This window comes from Sander vitreus, chromosome 23 (genome assembly GCF_031162955.1).
Source record: "Sander vitreus isolate 19-12246 chromosome 23, sanVit1, whole genome shotgun sequence".
Taxonomy (NCBI): Eukaryota; Metazoa; Chordata; class Actinopteri; order Perciformes; family Percidae; genus Sander; species Sander vitreus.
Genome location: NC_135877.1, coordinates 16,236,881 through 16,263,353, shown reverse-complemented (window position 1 = coordinate 16,263,353; position 26,473 = coordinate 16,236,881). Strand labels below are relative to the sequence as shown.

Genomic DNA, 26,473 nt, shown 5'->3' with positions numbered 1-26,473 from the left:
TTCTTATATTCAGAACTGCGGAGCAGCTGTACTGCAGCAATGATAAGTTTTGGATTCCAGTCATGCTTATGTGCAAACATGGTTATGTGCACACGCTTCCATGGAGAGGGCCAGCAATGAAAATGCATGTAATCATTGAAAGCAGGGGGCAAGTGCCCTGGGCTTTACCTTGGATCAGTGCTCAGAGATGGGAAATGGGAATCTGGACACTAGGGAGGCAGCCAAATGCATCGGTCTCAGTTGAACTATACAGCTGCCAATAAAAACAATGTTTCTTATATTTCTGCTTGAAGCTACATCAACAGAAAGCTGACACCTGTTGTCTGTCACTGACAAAACTGCTTATTTAGCTCCAAATAAAAAGGCAAAGCAGTTGTCATTTAAACAAAATGCAACAATTGTTACTTACTAAAGTACAGTTATTTTGGTTTAGATTTGACCCTCCTGGAGTCCACTACAAAAGACAATGAGGACAGAAGTTGTGGAGAAAAGGGGAGGTTAGCCTTTTCTGCTTCCCAGAGGGCATAAGCAATTTTCAGCTCTAGTGAGCCAGCTCCAGGACTACCTAAGTCTGAACAGAGAACAATACTCAAATTCATTTATTCACATCCTCCCATGACAGCAACTGACCTGTCTCATGTTTTTTCTTAATACACTAAACAACAAAAAGGCAAATTTGAGATTGCAGAATCCACTGATACACATTTAATTCAGTGCAGAAGTTAAAGGATGGTGAAGATAAACCATCTTATATTTTGCTTCATGTACAGTGAATAATTAAAAAGTGTGATGAGGAAACATCTGAATAGTCATCTCTCTTAGGATAATAATGGAAGTGTCCTGATTGTGCTCTGTTAGATCCACTGGCACTGACTGCAATAAAACTGAGACTTGCAGGTAAGTTCTGTGATTGATAGCTATGCGACCAGTGCCACTGCTGCTCTCCCCAGGCTATTGCAACTGCATTCATGCTCAGCGGGCTGGCATGCGAGCATTTCTACCAGTCTTCTGTTCAGTACAACTTCCCTACTATTGCTTGCTGTGTCTTAGGAAGACAAGATAAAGATATTTAAACAGGAATCCAAGTGAAACTGTAAAACTACAGCCTGATTGGGGAAATTAAGCACAGCACTGGCTGTCGTTTTAAAGCAGAAGGGTCTTTTTGCAGGTTAATGCTAACATGGCTCTCAACATGTGGACGGAAGGTTTAAAATAAAGTCTAGTCTCCTCTGAGACCTTTTTTAGAAAACCATGGCTGTTAAAATTGAGCTGAATAGGATTTGTGCATCTTTAGTTGACGATAGCCAGGGCACAGCTTTTGCTTGTGTTGTTGCAGAGATTTCAGGTGTGGAACAAGGTTTATGGCAGTGGAGGTGGACAAAGAGCATCTAGGGGAGTTAACTGTCACCACTGTGCCATGAACATCTATACTAATCCACTTTACTTTTCTAATCCACTTGTCTCAAGCGAGCCACAAGTGTGTCCCATTTGTATTGTTGGTGTTTTTGAATGTAAATCGGTGGACTTAAACATTTTATGGGGATTAGTCCAGCTTAGCTCCATGCCTAATGCAATGATTAGGGATTTCTGCCACAGCAGATAAGTGAATGTTCACTAGTTACTCAACAACTGTGCTCAACTGTTAAAAACCTTAAGCCAAAATAGCAAAGTCTTGGACAAGACAGCTCCCCAGCTGCAGTATTGTGTCACCCATAACACTTCATTAACTTTAGTTACACGGTGATGCATCAGATTCACATTGGTCATTGACCATCTGATGAAGTAAAACAATCCATTGTCACCATAATGTTCAAATCAAGTGAGTGACCAAAGCTGTTTTCACATATGAATGAACTGAAAGTCCAACAAATTAGGTCAGGACATTGTCCAAAGTTTCCCTTTCTCACATGTATCACACAACAAGAGATTGCCCGTGTTGTTTGGTGTATTGATCTTTCTCAGCAGAATGGTATTTAAAAAAAGTTTTTACAGGCTGAATAAAGTTTGATTACTTATTTTACAAAAAATATGGAGCTTGAGGAAAAAGTTGAAGCAGTTCTGCAGCCTGATGATATTTATGTCAAACTGAAGAAGTGATAAGCCACCAAGTGTGCCATCAAATCTGACCTACAGCACCCGAAACTGCTCCAAGAGTTGTGGCCTAGACGCAGAGCAGACCAACCGCGTTACTCCTAATACCAAAGGCCTGTGAAGCGCACAACTGAGCAGCATATAAATCAAAGCAAGGTCTACAACACGGGAGAACTAGCGGGTCACTTGGAGATCAAAATAATTTGATAGTGCTGTTTGAAGAGAATTTTTGAGTGCAAGTTGGAAATGGACCTTTGAAGATAAAATGTAAGCTCCAGTGTCAATAATTCCTTTTACAGTTTTTATTGAACTCTTGGTAATGCGTACTGTGTGTGTGGTGTATAATTACAATTTCCCCTCTCTTTCTAAGAATTGATGTGCAAACATTGCATAGTAAACATATATATTCAGGGTAGAGGGAAGATTGATTTTAAAGACGCCCATTAACACCAAACATAAGGGTTCGGGAACACATTCTGAAGAAATGGAAAATTCAAGCCACAGACTCGTCATAAGGCATTACCAGGTCGAAAAATGCATCCATCAAAGTGGATAGGCAAACAAAAGCCTACAAAAAACAGCTTTGAGGCACTTTGCATGGAAAAATAAAAAGGCAAGAGTATTGTTCATACATCACATGCATTTCTAAATGTGTTGCCAGTGCCTGTTTTATTTTGCTATCCTGGTTTGTCTGGTATTGCAGGTTTAACTTGGTTCCAAACAGTATTTGGAAAACAAACCTTTACATAAAGTCAGTAGTTCAATGAGCGAGTGATTACTTCTTGTGATATCCTCATTTGAGTGGTTGCTTCATTTCCACACAACTCATCTTTCATCGGCCATCCATGTGCATTCCCTTTTCTTCCCCCTCAATAATAAAGCATGTGTCTAAATGGGGAGATGTTATTTATGCACTGATTATGAAAAATATCTGTGCCAGAAATCTGTGCTTTTAATTATCGATGTAACTGGCGTACAGGCAACATTGTCACTGTTATTTGATGAATTGCTTTTAGACAAGCTAAAAGCTGATGCAAGAAAAGGTCACATTGATCATATGAATGGTTTAGAAAGACATATATTTTTAAAATTACTTCTGAATCATCAATTCATCTCCTCAAACCATTACACGTTAAAATATGGCATTATATTTTTTGTAGCACATTAAGAATATTGTATTGAATGTGACTGAAACTGTTAACTGTAAAATGTTAAAGCACTACTAATGTCCCACAGTCATTTTGTATTTTAATTTATCATGGTTTTTATCCTTTTTTATTTTTGTAAGATTAATTCTCTTAAAGGTTGCATGAAGTGAGTGTCTTTTTTTTATTCTAAAACAGGTCGAGGTGCTATATAAATACTGTGAAAGTATCACAATGCTCAATCCACAGAGAAATGCACACAGCCCATATTCAGAAACGGTGCCTATAAACGAACTGTCAGGACTTCTGTACAGTTGTGATGTCACAACTAGACTATATAGGTAGAAAGTGCTGCTACAGTGCCGTTACAGTCATTCTCTGGCTGCAATAATGGTGCAGAGAGCGCAGATGTGGAAGACCTGGAAGCACTGACCAATCAGAGCAGACTAGGCTTTTTCGAGAGGGGGGCTTAAAGAGACTGGCGCTAAAACAGAGCATTTCAGAAAGAGGGTGAATACAGGTTTATTCAGACTTGTCTCGCATTGCCAGACCATCCACACACCGTGGAGCAGAGGAGGGTCTGGCTACTCCACACAGCATTGCGGGATGGGCGAAAAACATGCTCTGGTTTATTGGTATTTCCTTAAACCAATCAGCGCCGGACGGAGCCAGTGCAAAAAAGTCTTGTGAGAGAAAACTCAGATTGGACATATGGTCTAGCTAGCTGTCTCAATTTACAATGCAGAGATCTGAGGAGCAGTTAACCATGGTCCTCATAAATACACCAGAGTATAACATTTCAACAAAAAAGAAAGCAGAAGGAAACGGAAATAGGCGAAAATACAGTACACGGATTTTCCTGTGGCACCGGAGCAATCCCGGAAGTGGAACGTCGAGGATATAGACTCATTCAGAAAGAAAAATAATGTCAGTTTTGAACATTAAAGCATGTAATGTAATGTTCTATAAGAAATTCTAAAATACAAGTATGAACCTGAAAATGAGCATAATATGGGACCTTTAAATCTATTTGCTTAAATACTTCTATGCCAAGTTGAAGGGAAAGGATTGAGAGTTCTTTCTGAGTTGAGAAAGAAGGTGAAGTATTCCTTTATAGCATTTTATAATTATGTTTTAGCCATGACCCTATTATATATGCCAATTAAAAGTCTTCAGATGACTCAAACTCTGAATCTGAAAGTCAGACTTTTGTGCCTCATTACAAATCTCTTCTCTTTTGTCCTCTTTTGTAGGTTCCATCTGAGTAGGAGGTGGCAACAAAAGACCAAATGCCATGGATGTATTCAATTTCACGTACTGGAATGCCTCTGAAGGCAATGGCACAGAAGTTGTGGAAGAGAGTAAAAGCACGTACAAGACTGTGGAGGTGGTGTTCATCGTGTTGGTGGCCGGTTCCCTCAGTTTGGTTACAGTTATTGGAAATATCCTGGTCATGCTTTCCATCAAAGTTAATAGGAACTTACAGACCGTCAACAACTATTTTTTATTCAGCCTCGCATGTGCTGACCTAATTATTGGACTTTGCTCTATGAACTTGTACACAGTCTACATAGTAATGGGGTACTGGCCCCTGGGCCCGGTGGTGTGTGACTTGTGGTTAGCTTTGGACTATGTTGTCAGTAATGCATCTGTCATGAATCTTCTCATCATAAGCTTTGACAGATATTTCTGTGTCACCAAGCCCCTCAGCTACCCTGTCAAAAGGACCACCAAGATGGCGGGAATGATGATTGCAGCAGCATGGGTCCTGTCTTTCGTCCTCTGGGCACCAGCCATTCTCTTCTGGCAGTTCATTGTTGGTGGGCGGACAGTGCCTGAGAAGGAGTGCTACATCCAGTTCTTCTCTAATGCCGCAGTCACTTTTGGCACCGCCATCGCCGCCTTTTACCTGCCTGTCATCATTATGATTCAGCTCTACTGGCAGATCTCCAGAGCGAGCAAGAGCCGTGTGAAGAAGGATAACCGCAAGCCGTCAGGAGCCAATCCAGAGCCCCTGTCGCCTGGCCAGAGAAGGATAAACACACCAAAACCCAACAATAACAACGTTCCAGGGGAGGATACAGCTCGTTCCCAGAGCCAGAATGCTGATGGAGCTAACCAGCATGACCAGCATGATGGAAAACTGCAAAATGGCAAGGGACCTTCTTCGACCTCTGCTGAGGGAGAAGCCGAAGGTGACGACGTGGCAAAGGAGAACTGCACTCCTGGAGAGGAGAAGGAGAGCTCCAATGATTCAACATCTGGCAGTGTGCCTGCGTCGATTCAGAAGGATGAGGAGGCGGCACCATCCGCCGCTAACTCCAGTGCCGAGACAACCCAGCCACTCCCACGTCAGCGAGCCAAGGCAGGGGGCTCCAAGCTGACCTGCATCAAGATCAAGACTAAATCGCCCAAGGGTGACTGCTACACGCCATCCAACGCTACCGTTGAGATCGTCCCAGCCTCAGAGCGGCAGAATCACGTGACGCGGAAGATTGTGAAGATGACAAAGCAGCCTCCCAACAAGAAGAAGAAAATGCCGCCTTCACGGGAGAAAAAAGTTACCCGCACCATAATGGCCATCCTGGTAGCTTTTGTTGCCACCTGGACTCCTTATAATGTGATGGTGCTTATTAACACCTTCTGCTCCAGCTGTATCCCCAACACAGTGTGGACTATTGGTTACTGGCTGTGCTACATCAACAGCACCATCAACCCGGCCTGCTACGCTCTGTGCAATGTCACGTTTAAAAAGACATTCAAACATCTTCTTCTCTGCCAATATAAAAATATCAGGTCAGCCAGATAAATATGGGCCACTTAGGAGGAAGAGTTGAAGTATAAGGTGTATGTGTGTGTGTGTGTGTGTGTGTGTGTGTGTGTGTGTGTGTGTGTGTGTGTGTGTGTGTGTGTGCGTGCGTGCGTGCGTGTGTTTGTGGGACTGCAAGAGTACATTTGAAATTACTTTCCTCTGTTTTATCTTTTGTTTTTTTATTTCTCTCTCAATAACCGGTTGTAGCACTTTACACAAGTTCAACTGATGCCAGTTGCGTTGAGCAGCATAGATTAGTAAGGTTGTGAAAAATTCAGTTTGACTCCAAGTTGTAAGCTAAAAAAAAAGAGGGTGTGTAAAGCAGGGACCACTTGGGAGTGACACTGAGCTGATAGAAAATGAGAAAAGATAAAGAGCGGAGGAAGATCTGCGCTGTACGAAAATATAAGACTTTAAATGGGAAAATAGGGCTGACTGAATTTACAAACCCAAGAAGTTTAAAGTTCAGTGGAGATACCTGTAGATAACTGTACATATCAGTGCATACTCAATATTTATGTGGGTGTGCTAGCTCGGAGTATGTGTGTACGCCCATGTGTGCCCCTCTGCCTGCCTTCTTTCTGTCTGTATGTGATCCTCATCATGGCACTTCCAACCATCAACATGTACAATAAAGTGGGGCAGCTTGCGTAGATTGCTTCTAACGTGGTCACATCAGGACTGGAAGCTATCCCATCTACCAATGAGCCCCTTTGGGAATGAGTTGCCATCAATACATAATAGATATATAAATATATTGAAGCTGTCAATTACCAAAAGAAATTCTCACTTGCCTCTACTGGTGGCGTTTTATTCATGCAGGTGGTAAGGTTGCTTTTATTTGGCCAAATATGTCTAAAAAGTTCTGCCTTCACCTTAATAAATGAATGCAAATGTGTTTGTGCTCACAGCCTTGAAAATGACATTTAAAAAAATCCAACAGCAGCATGTCTCTCCATAAACAATATCCTGGCTACACAGACCTTTTTAATGAAGAGATGTTAGAAAATGTTGATTTTCTTTACAGGATGTTGACCCATTATGTGCCATAAAATAGAGATGTATTTATCCAGTAGAGACAACTAGTAATTTGGATCCTACTAGAGAAATAACCCCCATTGGAATTGAAGGAACAGTTCAACAATTTGGGAAAGACACTAATTATCTGTCTTCCCAAGAGTTAGAGTTAGAGTTGGGAACAGTGGGGAACTGCTAGCCTAGCTTTGTACAACATTTTAAAACAAATCAGTCCATCAGCATCTCTAAAGCTCACCAATTAACCAGAGTCATATCTCGTCTGTTTTGTGTGTAAAATAACCGAAGTGCAAAACGACATAGTATAGCCTGCCTTGTATCATCATAGAGAATAATCAAATAGCTATAAGAACAACAAACAGCACGTTATGACTAAATAGAGAAAACAAATGTGGCATGAGATTGTTCAGTTGCACTCTTTGATTTGCCAGCCGATCATACCGAATCAAATCACGTCAGCTTCTCCAACTGCTGACAGGATGGTTTATTTTATGGCGGTTATCAAGATGCCTATGTTTGCTGTCACTGCGAGGAACCGTCCTGCTCTGTACGTGAAACAGGTGGCTGGAGCTCAGAGCTGTGGTTTATTACTGTCTTTGGGAAGGCTTTGGTGGTGCGTGTTTCTTTGGTGTGTGTAGATGAGTGGGAGACATCATACGATTCTGCTGATTAGTAGATTGATGTCACAGCGTACTGTATTCACTGTACTGATGATGATTGTGAAGGTGTGTGTGTGTGTGTGTGTGTGTGTGTGTGTGTGTGTGTGTGTGTGTGTGTGTGTGTGTGCGTGTGCGTGTGTGTGTGTGTGTGTGCGTGTGTGTGAGCTCTGAAGTGGGTGTGGGAATACATGCTGATGTGTGTTTGCTCCAAGAGTGGAGTTTACTTCTGATCATGGGTCACAACCTTGTGATTTAAATAAGGGCTATTTCCGCGTCTTTACTGTACATGTTTTGTAACCCATCTCCTTTTTCTTTTTTAGAAAATTAACAATTCAGTCTATGTAAATCATTTTATTCTGAGATTGGAAATAATGAATAGTTGTGTCTTATTTCAATTGGAAAACAAATGAGAAAATATCAATTTCCTGTAAGACATGTTCCATGTATTCATGCATGTCATCCATCATTTCAACCTATTAGCCCATTCTCAGTTACATTAATGTATGCTCACAAGTTGGAGTGATGAATATTCAGGAGCATTTGCCATTAGGAGGTTGCCACAGTGGCTGGTAGGGGGGCTTTGCAAAGATTTACGCCTGCACCAAATAGCTCCTCAAGGCTGTCTACTCAAACCGAGATCTGGGACTGATCCTATAATGAAAACTCACCATGAGGCTGATCAGATTATGGGACGATGTGGAACACCTACATTTGAGATTAAAGATTGCCCATTACACGCTCAGCTTGTGCTTGCATGCTACACACCTATGCCCCACTTAGTGCTCCACTCAGTCCTGATCCTGTTATAGTCTCTACCTCATATATGAGGTCATGAATGTAATGTAAATATCATATATGTATATACTGTATATGAGCTTGCTGTATTATTAATTATCTTTCTCCTGCACTCATTCTAGCCTTCCTTCCTGCTATGTTCCACTGTAAAGCGCCTATATTTGCAGAGCCAGTGCAGGATAAACATCCCTGCACATGCATTTAAATTTTTGTAGTTGCAGTCACAGAAATTAATCACAATTTTGCATTAGGCTAGCACACTGACATTTCTGGCAACCTACAGCAACATGGTAAATGCTATGGTAAAATACCAGGCATCCATAAACTCTGAATGCATCTCCAGCATGTGGCTGTACATCAGTGGTGGAAGAAGTATCCAGATTCATCACTCAAATTAAAGTTGCAATATCACAATATAAAAATAAAAGTCCTGCATTCAAAATGTTACTAAAAGGCGCAACCTGTTTGACTTTTAAAAGCTCCAGACTCATATATATATAGTATAAGTATAAGAGTGCCAAACTCCAGAAGGACAAAGGTTGGTGTGGTGGCTGTCAATCAAAAACAGGACTTTCACTCAGGAGACTGGAGTTTGCGTCCCGAGTGAAACCAGAAGTCAACAGTCACTTTTTTAAATTTACCAACTTTTACAGACCTAAGTCTGTGACGTAGTGAAGTCCTCATTTTAGTTTTACATGACTCATTTTAAGCCAATACCTGATGTTTTCTAAACTTAACTAGTTCGGTTTCACAACGTTAACTATGTGTTAAAAATGGTGGCTGTTGCGTTAAATAGAACGGTCACGTGATTAAAACTGCCACCACGTTCCAAGTTACGGTCACGTGTTTAAAACGGCCATCGTGTGGGTGTGAATAGAAGGTAAAATATGTCATTTTGGGAGTCATTGGCAACCTATTGTGTCATGTAGGTATGAGGATGTGTTGAAAACTCAGCTAATCTGTTTGTTTCATCATGTCTATGTGGATATGGTTTGTTCAGATTTGATTGATAGTGGCCTGGCAACATAAACAAACAATCCACCAATAGTCAACAGATTTTGATTCAATATTGCCTAATTCTGATTGGTCCACACACGTTTTTCAGTACAAGTTGGCTACCTTTACATTTGTAGTATTTGAGTACATTTTCTTTCCACCACTGCTGCACATAATGTACATTGAATGGTCCATGTTTGTCTCGGCGAGCACTTTCACCCAGAACTGAGGCATCCATCCAAGTTCGACATCCAACCATCCGTCACGGTGATAAGTAGAGTCATGTCTGTCTGACATCCGTCACACATCTCAGTAGTGGGTAGAGAGCCTTCCAGAATATCTGATTAATCTTTCCTAAGCTGTCGTTTGAGTGATACCAGCAGGAGAGTAAGTGGCTCACAGCTCAAGCGGTGGTCCAGGGGTCCCAGTTTGAGCAGCTGCTTAGGTGTTTGATGGAAGGTGATGGCAGTTTATCACCTCCTGGAGCAAGGAGAAGGAGGGGATGCATCTAAAAAAGTGCTTAGTGCTGTTATCTCCATGGCATGCACTTTAAACATCAGGAGCAAAGTTCTCATAAACTGCTTCACCCCCCCCTGCTACTCTTGTCGGACAGATGAGAAAAAAAAGATGTTCTTGTATCAGGCGTTGTCAGGGGGGAGGTGGATGATGTGAGAGAATGTGGGCTTATTATAGAACGAGTAAGGGTTTGTTGACAGTGAAAGAGAGAGGCTGTCGTGCATGTGAGGGAGAAAGGCGGCTGATAGCCCCCAAGGTGTACACTTTGTTCATATGAAACAGATAAGCTCGCCTTTGTAGTCATGGCTACAAGGGGGAGGACGGAGGAGGGGCTTTGTCAGTGACAAAATCCAAAACTAGGCGCTGCATGTGGACCATGTTTGGAGAAGTCACAGCCGTTCTGGGCAGGTCAGCCAAGGGTTTTGTTGCAGGAATTTCAGTGTCCCAGACGAAAGCTGCCGCCTGGTGTAAACACAGTGTGATATGGTGCTGTTTACCATCCCTCCTGCGCTTTTATTGCATCTCATTCTCATGTTGTGCAAACAGAATCCACCACCTCTTGCTTTATTGTTATGATCATAACCTTCATATTTTAGGAGTCCATTCTTATGCATATATGCTCACGTACAGAACATGTATTCTGATGTCCATCTGTCTAATATGACTAGAATAAACATTGTCTCCATTGTAATCAACAGATCATAATGTGCCGTCAGAGCTAGCTGGGCTCCTCTTCATACGGCTTATGTCAAAGGGCTAAACTCCTTTTACGGAGAACACATGACATGTAAAGTTTATCAGAGATTACTTCAAATTTAAGTTTTCTATGGCTTCACTCTTGGGGGCTGTTGCTGAGATTAATCTCACCAATCTTGTGCAGCCTTGCAGAAGTGAAAACGCAGCAGCTTGTGCATGCTGGGAGAATGTTATCAGAGACGGAAAATATATATATATCGCCAGATTGTACGAAGCAATTTAAAGTGCCTTATCCAGAGTAACATAAACAAATTGCTCTTTTATCCTAAAATCACTGTTGTATCTTTAGTGTGTCTGTGCTGAAAGTAGATGGTGCTACATTGTGCACATTAAAGAGCATGTTAAGCATTTTTAACTTTTTGGTTACAGATATTGTGTTTCTCAGCTCTGAGCTCCCATTACTATGATTTCCATCTTAACACAGCCACTGTCTGATTGCAGAGGCAACGGAAGCTTGGACTGAACAATCTAAAATCATCATCTCAATGCCTTTTGAAATAATTTTTCAAAAACTGTACAGCTGTGACATATTTCAATACTATCCTGGAGGCAAAGCAGGCTATTTTGGTTGATTTTCCATTTTCTCAATCTTTCAATAGCAACAGGCTTCCAAAAGACTCACTTAGACACAGCTTTGCGTAGTCCTGGAATATGTATAAATACATCATATTGTACATTTTCGATGACATTTAGTGAATCTGTTTCTTTTTATTATTGTACAAAGTACAAATTAAAATATGATCAGTGTACAGCCAGAGAGTTTTTCTTTTGGTTTTAAATTTCAAATGTTATTTAAGATCTATAAAGATGAATATTATGGGTTATGGAAGTGTTTCAAAGAGAATATGATTATACGAGTAGAAGGTATGTGCATTTCTGGAGGCATGGTTTGCTAAGAAATGTATTCCTGCTTTGCAAAATGATCATCCGAACCAAACCTTTCAACTTCGGAGCAGCATTAAAGGGGATATCAAGAGTAACTTTTGCAGCCAGAAAGGAGAAAGGGAAGAAAAAAAAGGGCGAACCTGGAAACCTGGAGGAGGAAAAAAGCTAAAACTAGTTTCCAGTGACCCAAAGGCCCAGAAGCAAGGGCTTCATTTTGATTTCACCTGTAAATGTATTAGGCCTCACACCTTGTGAAGAAGCTGTCGTCTGCTATCTTACCGGACACACTTTATAACTTTCGCAATTTTAACATCCTGGGGAAAAGTTCTTTTTTTTGTGTGTGGAGCAACCAATGGGTTGAGGGTTGAGCTATTTGACCCTATCTGAACTTCAAGGGTCACAGTTAACGTGGATTTAAAACAAAATCAGCAAACAAACAAAAAAAAGAAGAAAAAAAAATCTGTAGCCTGCTGCAAGTGTTAAATGTACATACAAATGTTCATTTTTCATTTGCTTATGTATGTAGATGTCCATTGTGTATTCACTCACTGTGGCTTGTGGCTTCTCTTGCAATAGGAAAAATAAATTGTACAATCTATTGTTTGCATTGTATATATCTATATGATAATAAATTATATGTAATTCGGATGTGGTACATTTGAAATGTACATACACGTCTTTAATAGCTACTATCTGAATGTTTCCTCCCCGAAAGAATCCCTCATTTACCCCCCCCCCTCCTCCCTCCCCCACTATGATACTTCCTGTACAGTAACAATGGTATTGATTTCCTTTTTGATGCATTATTGATTATTTGTTCTGAACAATGAACCTGAGTGTTATTATCACTGGTCCCCTATGACATTGTAAGATGAACTGCATTAAGTGGTTACCTTGTGCCATATTCTCTCAGAATGAAATTCAAATAAAAATATATGAAATGTGTTTCACATTTTATTTTTGAGTTTTTGAATGTGTGATGATGCACAGGGTGAAAGAGACACATATGTCTACCTTTTTTATTTTTTATTTTTGGAAACATAGGGAATGTTAACTCCAACTGACGACTACAATAGTGAGTTTTTTTTTACAGCAAACAGCTGGAGAGTAAAAATCAGTGGGTATAAATTGAGGTACAACAGAGCAGCAGGAGGAAAACATACTAAAAACAGTAGTAGTTTTCACACTACAGATGCTATTTCATGCAGCCTCCGGACAGATCTAGGTTTATTCTTACTGGAAATAAAAGAAAAATATCATATAGCAGAAAGTAATGGGGTAAAGCATTACCATTAACTTGAGACACTTGGAAAAATTGCAAATGCAAATCTTTTTGTTTGCTCAAATTAATTAAGTGAAGATGTTTAGAGCTTCACTTTTAGCCAACTGCTTCATTAAGTCGAGGCATGGACCAAAGAGTTTTCCAAATTAGAGTTAGGCTATGCAACTGTAAAACAAATGCTATCCAATTTGTCAGTAAGAAAATAATCCTAGAAATAACATCATTAGGTAAGAACACTAGTAAACAAATCTCTTTCCATATTCATTATTTGTCCCTACCGCTGAATATTACATTTCCTATCGCAACATACAAGTTGTTTCTTATCAGGTGCTAGAAAGAAGAAAAAGTAAAACATGTTTTCACTAAAAGTCATGTTTCCACTGGTTTTGTCAAAGCTCTATAGGCTCCTACTGTCAACCTACAGGATATACAAAGAGGAACCATGTTGAAATAGGGCAGTGGACGTCTTTCCACCCTCTTCTTCCTTCCTCCCAGGGACAAACAACCTAATCAGTCCATTTGGGCGCGCTCTCGCTTCTTGCCTTCCTTCTTTTGCTTCTTCGCATCTACAATAAGAGAAAAGACAAATAGTTGAAACCCACAGTGTTTACTTTCGTTGCCAGAGGTGGGGTTTCTGCAAATAAACAAATCCCATTGTCTCCATGAAGAGCGCATATGCTCCGCTTCAGATTGTAATAATCAACCGTAAGAGTTTTAATCTTTTTTTTTTTCCCAGAGTGCAGGTTTAGTGCTGTGACACTGCATGCAGTCCCTCCTCCCGCTCTCTCCTGGGGATTGATTTTAGGCTTGATGTATGCCCCATGAAAAGACGCTTTATCAACTTCCCGCAACAGTGGATTGGTATCTGGCAGGTATGGCAAAAGCCACAGTCCATGGCTTTCCTGTCTGCTTTGCGGCCTCTCCGCTCTGGTGAACAGGAAGAGAGCACAATCTGCAGCGGTTTGGCTAAGCTACTGTAGCTCCTGGCTAGCTGTTTCGACTGGACTGTCAATCTGCTGGGCTGTTTGTGTGTATCTGCTTGTGTGTATGCATCTGACTCTCTGTTGAACTTTGTGTCGTTTTTTTTTTTTATTATTCTTTAAACATATGCCTGTGTTTGTGCAGATAGAGTTTGCATATAAAAAATAAAATGAATTCCATTTCAGGGTCCTGACTTTATTAATGAAGTGCTCTGACTCAGTTGCTCTGTCTTTTAACTTCCTTTCTACATCTGTAACCTCTAAACCCCCATGTTTTACTGGGACACTTAAATAGAACGAAGGCATCATTGTTATTAGTAACACCTGTGGACAAGTCTGTGGAAAACGTCCTATTATGAAAACTAGTCAATAAAAGTATGTCTTGTACCTTTCAGTGTATTTGATTATCTTTTTTTCAAAATATATTGTAATAAGTTTGTATTTCTTAAATACTTGGCACCAAGCTTTTTCATTTACGACATGTTGAACCGACCCGTTCTTACTCTCAACTCGTCAAATACGGCTCTCAGTGGCTCTCAGATTCTGATACCAACACACAAGGCACCCTTTAGCGTCTGTATGAGACGCACTGGGCTTCGGCCTCGGCGCTGTGAAATGACGTACCTGTAGTATAAAGATCTACAAAGTCCGCGAAGGGAGCACGTCGCGGTGGATGTGTCAAACAAACAAACAAAAACAGGACTTTCACCCAGAAAAAAACCAAAATGATACCAAAGGCATACCCAGTGTGTTACAAAGTGACGCCAAGGGGTCGTGATCAAACTTTTGAATATTTTGACAAGTTGGGAGTGAGAATGTGTTGGTTGAACAGAGATGTCAGCCTACATAATCAGCAACCCTTTTATTTAGACCTAATCCAAAGCAAGTTTCTACTGCTATACTTAACACTAAATTTAGACATCCTCCGACATCACTTTTGTCTAGGTTCACAATCACAATTCAACCAGCTTTACATAAATGAAATGCGTGTTAAATGCCAAATAAAAAATCGCCACATTTTCATAATGCTCCCGTTTCAGAGATTTTAAGAAGCACTGATTTCATACAAATGCCTGACAAATCCAATACAAGTAATGTATGAAAAAAAACATATTGGTGAATTTAAAAAGAGGTACAGTGTGATATGAAAACACTGTCAATACATAAATCCTGAATTAATTAATTTGTATGAAATGGATTATTGTGAAAGGACACCTTCACAACTCTTCTAATGAAATGCAGGCAGTTCTGAACAGCAACAAGGTATGCTTAGTCAATGAGATTTCAATTGAGTTTCAACCTTTTTTAACATTCTGAATGTGCACTATGAGGAAATTGTCTTAGAAATCTGTTCTTGTCCTCGGTTGCAAACTTCCGTTGGCAATAACATTTTGACGTGCAAAGTGCGCTCACCCATGCAAATCCAGAAATTGCTCTTCCGTCCCATTTCTTTGCTTGTTTTTATTTGTTTGAATGTTTTCTCTACTATATTTTTCTTCTCTTCCCCCGTTGTTTTTGTCAGAATATTCTGCTCTCCGGGGAGAGAGATGGAAGAAAAGGTTTCTATCTCACTTTTTATTATCTTTCTCCATATGTGAGATGGGAATTCATACCAGGCTGGAGATCTTTCTGCTGCATTTGCACATTACATGACACTGCTGGCTCTCCTCTCTGCCTCTGACACAGACTCATAATCAGGCCGTTGCTGCCTTCTCCGGCTCAAATCTGCCCTGAGCCAAAACACGGTGACAACATATTTTGCTAAAACTGAGTAGAGAGCAGAATCTGAATTTTTGACATTTGTTGAATGTCGGAATGTAGCCAAGTACATTTACTCAAGTACAATTGTGAGGTACTTGTATAATTACAATTATATGCTACTTTATACTTCTACTTCACAACATTATAGTATAGGCATAATTTACAGGGTTACAACCCTGGCCAGTGCAACTCACCCCAAAAGGCTATTATAATTTCCATTACATAAATAAAGACATTTGCCCCATAAATTCATGCAGAAAAGGCACAAATTCAGCAGAATGCAGAAAATGAAGTGTTTGACGTTCAAAATTTCAATATTGCTCAAAGGTGGAAATCTCAGCCCGCCCAATGTTGAACCCAAAATTACGCCCTTGTTTTAGAGGGAAGTAACATCACCACTGAATTTTTTTGACACCTATAGCAACTTTGCAGATTAAGATTTTACATACAAAACATTAAATCACATTTTAAAAATGATACACAAAATGCTGCACACCACACGGATGCATTAATAACCTATTTATAGGGGCCATTGACACATAAGTACTTTTATCTTTGATAAATCTCTATCTTAAATACTTACGTGTTTTTACCTAGCTATGATTTTAATAGAAGATTTTAAGTTGTAATGGAGTATTTATTTTACCTGAGTAAATATCTAAATATTCCTTCCACCACTGCATTTCACCATATATAAAACGAGTATGCCTGGTAAATGACATATTTTGATGGCACACTCTTTTTGGTGACCTAGGGGTTAATTCACTGACCATGCTGATTAACAAATCCCTGGTTCTGCTCCACCCTCATTTCTTGTCGTTTGTCTACTTGAAGGGTTCATTTGCAAAAACAGATCAAATTGGTGTTGGGTTGTTTTGATAAGAGATCTCAAATGTTATTTTTATTTTCATAAATTCATCAATCAAACTAGTGTTTGTTCATTTTAAAAATGGTTTTTACCTGTTTTCACAAATAAACTCTTCAAGTTAATTTTAACTATAGATTAATTTATGATGCAATCAATTAGTTCAAATGAAAGAAAGTACTGTATTTTCCTTGCACGTTGCCATAAGATCTGAGTGTTATACAGTATCAGCCTTTGGACAACTTCAAGGAGGTCATCATCTGATGATCTGTCAGAAAAATCTGCCTGTAAAGTTTGGCTGGCCAGACTAAAAACTTCAAATCATCTTTTCTTAACCTCATATTTCTGACCTACAAGGGCATAGAGCCGTAACTGCAGAAACTGTGGGGTGTGTGCAACAATAATACTCTGTGTGGCTCTGGATTACATTATCTTACATAGAACACCACCTGTTTGTCCAGAAAGAATGACCCAAACAAAATTGCCCCAAACTATTTCAGAGACCCCAGATTTATTTCTACAAAGCTTTTTGTTTTACCTGAAACCAAGTCTGGCATCCAAACACGCCAAAAACACCCTGCTCACTCTTGTTCTGCTGAAAAAGAAGAGGGGGACCTTGAGGTTTCTACAGGCATTCATGATGTTTCATTTCTGTCACTCTTTGTTCCCTCTTTTGCTCCGCAGGGTCTTTGTTTCACCTGGGCTCGACAGCAAAGACACGCAACTCTGAATCTCAGATCGCTCCCAATGCGGCTCTTAGCATTGTCTCCTCCAGAATCTGCAAATGACAGATGCTACCTCCATCACAGCAACATACTGCAGACAGATGCTACCTCCATCACAGCAACATGCTGCAGTCAGGGGAAACCTATCTCCCAAACCAAGGTGGCTGTTCAGAATTGCAGATTTGGCCTTGGGTTAGATAGCCTCTCCTCTCTCCATCTTAGTCACTCCCAAGTCAAACAATTCTGTTTATTTTTTCCATAAGCCCCCTGATCGTGCTGCAAAAAAGCATACACAATTCCCCTTCCTGTACACACCTCATTGTGCACAGCAGTCCCTCTTTCTTTTTCCCAGCAACCCCTTTGCTTCCCAGGGCTTATCTTCCAACTGGCAGACGTGGTAAATCACACCTCACATCACGCAGTCTCTCTTCCCAACTGCTTCCCTTTATCTCGGCCACTGTCATCCTCGCTCTGCTTTTCTGTTGCCCTCAGCTCTCACACCTCTTAGACTGTCACTCCGCATCCACGCATCTGGCCTTCATTAGAATTGATGCACACAGGTATGCAGCGCTGTACACATGGCTGCAAACCAAACACCTTTCCACTTGCATACGCATACACACACACACATACATCCACTATGTGAATATATACATTTTTATTTAGCCTACATTTTTAACATGAAAAGTTCTTGATCTACATTGATATTCCTGCAAAATGAAACATGGTGCAATTCATCAGTTTGGAATAAGGTTCTTATATTCACAATATAACACTTAAGATACCAGAATGGCATAGAAAATAGGACTGAATGGAGATTGCGTGTCCACAGTTGCACAGTCCATGTGATTGACTGAATGTGAGTGATTTGCACTGATATATTGGAGGCCTGCCTATAGTCACTCTCATCTTCCATCCCCACAACTCTGGACAGCAAAAATCAAGAAAATGGATTGTCATTGAACAACATGTCCTCCAAAGAAACGTTGTTTTTAACTGTCCTTTACTCCCAACGGACAAGACTTTAACGTAAACGTACATCATTATTGGGCATTTGCTGAAATTCTTCGGATGACACCTACTATAGAACTACTATAAATCCATATATATATACATACATACATATTTTTTTAACAGCAGAATCCTGTATTATATATATTTACTGGAAAGCATGGTAGAGTCACAGCTAGCGAGTACAGTACAGCTTCTCAAGAAACTTCCTGTCACAATGCATTAATAATGTGCTACCGAGTAAAAGATTTAACAGATTCCTCCTTTGAAAGTCAACTAGAGTTTGGCATAACATCTTAAGACAAACAGTCGAGCAGACAGACGTGTTACAGTTGGCGGCACTGCAGCTGCAGTCAGACATCTTGTAGTAAAAAATAAAAATAAAACATCTCAGGAGAGCTCCCATATGTCTTATCATTGTAATTTGACTGGCTGTTTGATGAAGTGACAGTAAGGTTAAGCAAACTTCATGTGCAAACCTTTGTGTGTACACATGTCATCTGCTGAGCATGATAAGGGCGCAGTTTATGACCAGTGGCAGCAATTCTGCACTCATTATAATCCTGTTTGGACAATGGGACAGTCACAGTGGGTCAGTTACATCCTTGTTTACAGAATCAACAAAGGGCATCGACTCACTTGGAATGAATCGTGTGCATTCTTATCACCAGTTTTACACCAAGCAGAATGTAATATATTCTACATGCATTCAGGTGGTTATTAACTGTATTCTCCCAGTAGCTCAAATCTTGTGTCAACTCGGGTTTTCATAACTGCCCATTTCCCGTAGAATGTGGGAAGTAGTGACTTCAGTTTCTCTAAAATGACTAAAGAAAGCTAAAAGCATGTATTTACAGCTGAATAGTGAGTTAACCTATTCACCTCTAATGCTGTGAATCACAGCTGGCATCGCCTGAGATTAAAAGAATTTGCAAGGGTTTGTGGGATTTAACAAAGATGCAATCAATCTGAATAAATAACTGCTGAACTTACACTGTAATTATTACAAAGAGGATAGAAGAAATCCACTCTCAAATGCACCTTGATGATGCACATACTGATGCTAATTTCTTATCATAATTGATGACTCCAGATTTTGTTTTTTTTTGATTTTGTGTTTGTCATCGCTAAAACACACAGAACATCCAAAAACAGCACAAGATGTACAAGCTTGTCAGGGGGAAGATGAGCAGTTCAGCTGAATAAACAGAGACACCCAAGTGGTAAACATCCCTTCAGCTATACTTAATTAAACAAACCAACTAATCTAACATTCCCTGTAACTGTTTACAATCACTCAACAGTGCAAGAAAGTATTGGAGCAATTCTTCTCTTAAACCATTAGTTTGTTTTTGCATGGGTCTTTTCTTTTCATTCAAACCGACCTAATGACATGTGATTTCTTTAAATAAAAGATAATATCTCCAGCTTTCAAACTAGTTCAAAAAAGCGACTTTGTTGCATCAAGGGTTTAAGGATGGTGTGTTTCAACAACTCTCTAGCTTACATTACAGTACAATGCCCATGAACAAGTCTTGTTAGAGCCTTTACTTTGTCTTGGGTAAGGGGTAGTTTTTTTGAAAATACAGATATTTCAGGGTGGTACAGTGCATTGATTTCTTCAATAAATTTAATTATGCCAGTGTGTTTGGAAGAAAAGGTACTCTGCACTAAAAAGGAGTCAGTTGGCATACAATAAATTATTGAATGAATGAAGTTGTCATCCTGAATTATTTGTTTATACTGCTGAAACTGAACAGTAAAATATCATACTTTTTTGTTTTTGTTACTTGTTTGTTGTTTTGAGTACAGAGAACCTATACCACACGGTGGTTCGTCAACAGGAATTCAGTGCACCCCTCTGTTGCTGACAGCATGTCCAGGGAGAGTTATATTTTATCTAGTGGTGATTTATTCCACTCGGCTTACCTTGCAGCTTAGTCTTGGGGGTTTTCCCACAGGGCTTGGTGGCTGTGACAGTGTTGGCACAGGTCGCATCCATGAGCGCTCGCTTCAGCACGCCCGTCCTGTTCTTCTTGCCCGTCGCCAGATCGCACTCCCCCCAAGCCTGGAAGTCATACTTGCATTCCCCTATAGCAAACAAAGAAATCAGACACTTCATTAGATGCTTTTGGCTCTGAGGAGGATAAGAGATCAAGCAGAAAATGTTTACTTTTTTTACTAAATGTAGCATCTATATTTTTTACAATCAGTCAGTGAATCAACCCCCTTGAGTCTAAGGAGTTGTGAGTCATACACTTTTAATGGGTTTGATGAATGCTTTTAATTTATTTGGTTATTATCTCCTTCCTATCAATAACTGTCCAAGATCCACAAACCCAAGCCACGAGACGCTCCAAATAAAAGATGCTTATAGCTTTTTTCCTAACAGGAACAGATGGTGCTGCACAGTTTTGATCCTATATTTCCTATATAAGCATATATGCAATCAAAAACTGCCTGGCTCCTGTTCATCCTGGAAACAATGGACAGATACAATCTTGGCAGCAGAGAAGTGAAAGGTGTCAGGTCAACTCAAGTGTGTTTTATTGTCATTTCAATCATATACACGAAACGTTTCACCGTGGCTCAAGAGGTGTTACACATTTAAAATATATAAAAACGACATTATATAAAAACAACATACGGAACTACATTTAGTGCACACACATTATAGGCTCCGTAAAGTTCAGCTAACGCATTGGTAGCATTAGCGCTTTAATGGGCTGTAAACAACGAGTATAAACACAGCCGTTAAATGCCACAGTCGGCATTTAACAGTCACAAACTCCACCAGCGTTTAGCAGTAGTTGGATAAAAGCACCCCATTTCTGCACCAGTCCGTGTCTGTGTTAACACAGCCCACCTCCACGAGTCTTACCCGACAGAGCAGCATCTTTATCTGCTCAGAAAGATAGCAGGCCTGGTAGCTAGATAACGGAGTCCATTACACTGTTGTTCAGCCATGTTTCCACAAAAACAAAAACACAGCAGTCTCTGAACTTGCGTTAGGAGTTTCGTTGAAATTGGATGTAGTCCAGTTTGTTGTCTAATGAGCGGACACTTGCAAGCAGGATGGATGGCACAGCTGGCCGACTAGCGTTAGCTTTCCACCTAGGTTGAACTCCTGCCCTCGTCCCGCTTTTCCGCTTCCACGCACACCGCTTTCGATATCCCTTTACCCGGCTAGCGGCATCGGGCAACACCGCAGGCTGAGGTGCTGGACTACTACCGGGTTTCTACTGATACAAAGCTTAATGCTAATCGGTGAAGTATCCCTTTAAATTTTACCCACTTTAAACTCAACCCCAGAGGATGCAAGATTGCTCCAGAAAATGGCTACAGCCAGTGGCTGGTGTATGTTTTGAAGTGTAATGTGTTTGAAGATGTGTGTGTGTGTGTGTGTGTGTGTGTGTGTGTGTGTGTGTGTGTGTGTGTGTGTGTGTGTGTGTACAGTCTGGCTGATGTCTCTCATATCTCCCTCCATTATTTTCTTGCCACTCTAGCCGGGCTCCCTCAAGGCTGTGACATACATTCGTCAGCTTCCTCTCACATGAAAGCGTCGGACCCCTTGTCACTGCCTCTGAGATCCCTGGGTGCTCATCAGAAGAGGGGAGAGGGGAGAGAAGGGGTGAAGAGAGGAGGGACGGAGAGTGGAGAGAGGGAGTGACAGGGCCATTGTTGCAAAAATCCTACAGGGACTTCCTGAGCATCCAACTTTGAAACCATACGCCTCCGTAACTTGTCTAAGAGAGAGAGACAGAGAGAGAGATAGAGAGAGAGAGAGATTCCTTGCCAACTCCTGGAAATTTGACAGGCAGCACATGCCTCTTTAAGGTAATTTACAAGTAGGCTAAACAATGGTTGTACAACTGTGAACACACCCACTCATCAGCACCTCTTCATCCTAACAGAGTCCTATATATATCACAGGATTATTGGGGGGAAAGTCTGATCATTTAGAATCTCGCCCTGTCTTTAAAAATGTCAAATCTAGTGTAAAATACTTGTTCAGGATTTGAAGGTTATTGCTACAAAGTCAAAGCTGATGATAATCACAATGGGGGATTGATTTGAGAGCATTACAATATTTTTTAGGATGGAAACATTAATTTTCATCCACTCCAACAGACCCAAACTTCAATGGCTTGAAGAGATAGATATTTCCTTGCAGATAGAGTTATTGTTATTCATTCCCTTTCTTTTATCACTTTTCAACATCACTTCCCATCCATTTTTGGGCTTTGTGTCCCTTCATTTGTGCATTCATTGTACGAGTATTTCTATGGTCTATTGTATAGAAACCCATTAGCTGTAATGTTGGGTACCCTGGTTACCTGCCCTTTTTTGGGTCATGCTGCTGGCAACCCGACAATATTGTGCACACCCTCCTGTTTTAAGCACTTTGACTGTGTGGTTGTCATACTCCTGTGAGTCAAAAAATGGAATCCGGAACGACTCTCTTTTTTGGGGGCTTTTTTATGGCCTTTAATTGACAGGACAGCATGAAGACAGGAAAGGGGAAAGAGAGGAGGGACGACATGCAGCAAAGGGCCGCAGGCCGGATTCAAACCCGGGCCACTGCCAAGGCCTCAGCCTACATGGGTCGCACACTCTACTGGGTGAACTAGAGGTCGCCCCACTCTCTCCGACTTTTTAACTTGCATTTTAACTTGACTATTTCACTGCGTTGTATCATCACCAATTCAAATTCCTGTGTACATTGTGCATTTGGTTAATAAAGCGATTCTGATTGTGACATTTTTACTGAGCAGCACCACATCTAAATCCAGGTTTGGCTGCCTGTGTTAAATTGCAGGGTGTCTATACACTAATTCGGAAACATTTTGTGGGGCCTATGCACCAAATGTTGCAGTATTCATTTTTTGATTGAAAAAATATCCAAAATAAAAAAAGGCACTGGTTCAGTTTCAGCCTCTACAACAGCCTTTCTATTATTTTCTTTTGTCAAGTAACTTTCCACAATTTAAAGGCCAGAGGTATGTAAGTTATTGCCCATACTCCCAAAACTTTAGCTACTATAATCTATATAGCCAGTTTGCAGGACCTAGTTTCCTGCAGTGTGTTCATCACTCGTGACAGACTCATTGCAGAGCAGCAGGCTCCTGCCTGACAGGCCTTACTGGAAGAACAAAAGTCCCTCAGGCTTGTCACTGCAAGACATTTCATATGTGAAGGCTGCACAATCTCAAGCCCAAAAAGCAAATGACAAAGCAGGATGATTATTCCTGTGTTTTCTATGACGATGTATCACTTCCTTGGCAGACATTTTTGTTGTACCTCTAATTAGCTAGCTTACTCATTTCTATTGTGAAAATGGGACCATTGTTTTGTGAGTGACAGGCTAGCATACATTATGGGGAGGTGTGGGGTGATAGAGGGATAGAAGCCATGCAGTTATGCAGAAGTAAGGACGTTCTCTGGGTCTTTTTGTGTTCGTAGAATATTTAAATATTTAAAAGGTACTGTAGATTGTTAAGAAATATCTATGTCCTCCCTCACCTCCAAACTTCTTCTTCCAGTTGCAGGGGATCTTGCAGCGCTGGGTCTTGATGGTCTGCTTGCAGTCGGTGCCAGTGCGTGTTCCCTCCCTGGTGCCGAGCCCACAGTCGCCTTCGTTGGCTACACACACACTCCACTGCCACTCCCCACAGTCTGACTTGCGCTCCTTCTTTCCTGTACAACCAAGCATAAACAGGTTCTGTAACCTAATATTATCTCCGCAATTATTCAGTAGATTGTTTTTACATCACTGAACAAGTTCTTTCGCTGTATATGCCCAATAATTAAATATCTAATTTTAAATATAAATAATATTCAAGTGTGCCCATGCAAGGCCTGTCTGACATCTTATTTTAGGTCAAAACTATAAGACTTTAAAGGACAATTCTGGCGCAAAACGAACCTAGGGGTTAATAACAGATGTGTACCCACTCAATCGCTTTCTGGGACATGTTTTCATGCTAATCAAATGTGTTTCTAGCTTGAAAGAAGCTAGCGCGGACCGCTGATTAGCTTACAACACTAGTATTTGGGGCACAGGGAAAGTAAAAACAAATCGCTATTTATACCACTAAAAAGGTTCAAAATATCACCAAACTTCAACGGTAGCATACCGTCCCTAGGGTCCCTAAATGTTAACCGAAGCATTGAGAACATTGTAGGTGTACAGACAGTTTATTGAACAACGAGCTGCGGGAGCCCTGTGAAAGGGCTAAGAGAGAGAGAGAGCTACCGGTAGTCAATGGCGCAACACAGCCTCGTACTTCGGGAAACTGGTGGTGTACCTGCGGACATTGTGAAGCTATGTCCACCAAACAAGAGTGTCTGTGTTGCACGGAGTGGTCAAGTCATGTATTTAAGGAATCAAGTTTTAGGTCCAGTCCCACAGCAGTCAAGCCCATGTCAAGTCTGAAAGATTAATATTAATGTCTTGAGTCCGACATGGCACAAATGTCTCACATCTACAGTTCTGGTTATAACCAACCTGTTAGAATCTTAGTTTTTATTAAAACAAAAAATGGAAACTAGTACTTGCAGTGTCTCTTTGACGTTTTAATATTAGTTCAAGGAAGCTAATGAGTGTAGTGCTTGTTCTCATTTCAAATGCAAATTAACTTTTTTTACTTGAATTTAAATTAGCTAAATGTTGTTTTCTTTACCCAAGTGGGAATTATCTGACTTATTTAGCCTTACTTGCAAGATATTGCTATTTGTTTCTGGTAAATTCTCAAAGGACACCAATTACTTCAACCCCAAAGGCTTTTTCCCATTTCATATTTTCAAGAGTTGTGTCCAACTAAATAAGTTGTTAAGAGTAATATTCTCACAGCACAACATCTTGGGGAGTGATAGCACTGTATGTCACATTTTTATATTGATAAGGTTAATTGAGAAACATTGCTTCTCCGTCATCAAACAAGTTGTAGATTGGATTTAATACTGAACATCATGGTGCTCCTCTTTCATATTCATATACAGTGTAAAGTAAATCAAAACCTGCAGAGATACTAATAATTCTATAAATTTTTCTATAGTTGAAGAATCTATTTCATATTTTCAAGAGTTGTGTCCAACTAAATAAGTTGTTAAGAGTAATATTCTCACAGCACAACATCTTGGGGAGTGATAGCACTGTATGTCACATTTTTATATTGATAAGGTTAATTGAGAAACATTGCTTCTCCGTCATCAAACAAGTTGTAGATTGGATTTAATACTGAACATCATGGTGCTCCTCTTTCATATTCATATACAGTGTAAAGTAAATCAAAACCTGCAGAGATACTAATAATTCTATAAATTTTTCTATAGTTGAAGAATCTGTCCCGAGCTTTGCAAAATGCACCTTGTTTCTCTGCTTTGCCTCCTTCGGCTGCCATCACTGTTAGCACCAGGAGTGCCATCACGGCCACCCGTGTCCACAGCTTCTGTCCATTCATTCTGAAAGAGAGATAAGACAATCATTAGAGGATGTGATTTCTTTACACAGTTAAAACGTATGACTTTTGAGAGCTCCTTAAAATGTACATGAACTTAAAGGAGAATTCCGGTCGATTCCAACACGTAGTCTGTTGTGTGTAAATTTGGAGTGCTGTCAGTAGCGAGAAAAACGAAAACAATCTGTGCTGCCTACTCTCTTCCCCGGGGCCTCCTCCCAGCTGGACGTGCCTGGAACACCTCCCTAGGGAGGCGCCAAGGGGGCATCCTTACCAGATGCCCAAACCACCTCAACTGGCACCTTTCAACGCAAAGGAGCAGCGGCTCTACTCCGAGTTCCTCACGGATAACTGAGCTTCTCACCCTATCTCTAAGGGAGACGCCAGCTACCCTCCTGCAGAAACCCATTTCGGCCGCTTGTACCCTGGATCTTGTTCTTTCGGTCATGACCCAGCCTTCATGACCATAGGTGAGGGTAGGAACAAAAACTGACCGGTAGATTGAGAGCTTTGCCTTCTAGCTCAGCTCTCTTTTCGTCACAACGGTGCGATAAATTGAATGTAATACCGCACCCGCTGTGCCGGTTCTCCGACCAATCTCCCGCTCCATTGTCCCCTCACTCGCGAACAAGACCCCAAGGTACTTGAACTCCTTCACTTGGGGTAAGGACTCATTCCCTACCTGGAGAAGGCACTCCA

At 40.6% G+C, this 26,473-nt stretch overlaps 2 protein-coding genes across 4 annotated transcripts in view; one reads left to right on the top strand and one right to left on the bottom strand.

Moving 5' to 3' along the window:
• Positions 1–12,647, top strand: part of chrm2a (cholinergic receptor, muscarinic 2a) — a 54,547-nt gene extending 41,900 nt beyond the window's left edge. Inside the window, exon 2 of the mRNA XM_078242702.1 lies at positions 4,490–12,647. Coding sequence (XP_078098828.1) covers positions 4,531–6,045 — 1,515 coding nt within the window. The 5' untranslated portion in view covers positions 4,490–4,530 and the 3' untranslated portion in view covers positions 6,046–12,647. The remainder of the gene's footprint in view (positions 1–4,489) is intronic.
• Positions 12,627–26,473, bottom strand: part of ptn (pleiotrophin) — a 50,219-nt gene continuing 36,372 nt past the window's right edge. Inside the window, exons 2-6 of one of the 3 annotated variants that reach the window (XM_078242704.1) lie at positions 25,684–25,778; positions 23,838–24,011; positions 20,244–20,405; positions 17,117–17,173; positions 12,627–13,538 (exon numbers count right to left, since the gene is read on the bottom strand). In XM_078242704.1, the coding sequence (XP_078098830.1) occupies positions 17,160–17,173; positions 20,244–20,405; positions 23,838–24,011; positions 25,684–25,777 (444 nt within the window). In that variant the 5' untranslated portion in view covers position 25,778 and the 3' untranslated portion in view covers positions 12,627–13,538; positions 17,117–17,159. The remainder of the gene's footprint in view (positions 13,539–17,116; positions 17,174–20,243; positions 20,406–23,837; positions 24,012–25,683; positions 25,779–26,473) is intronic. The other 2 variants (XM_078242705.1, XM_078242703.1) reach the window with 2 other exon arrangements.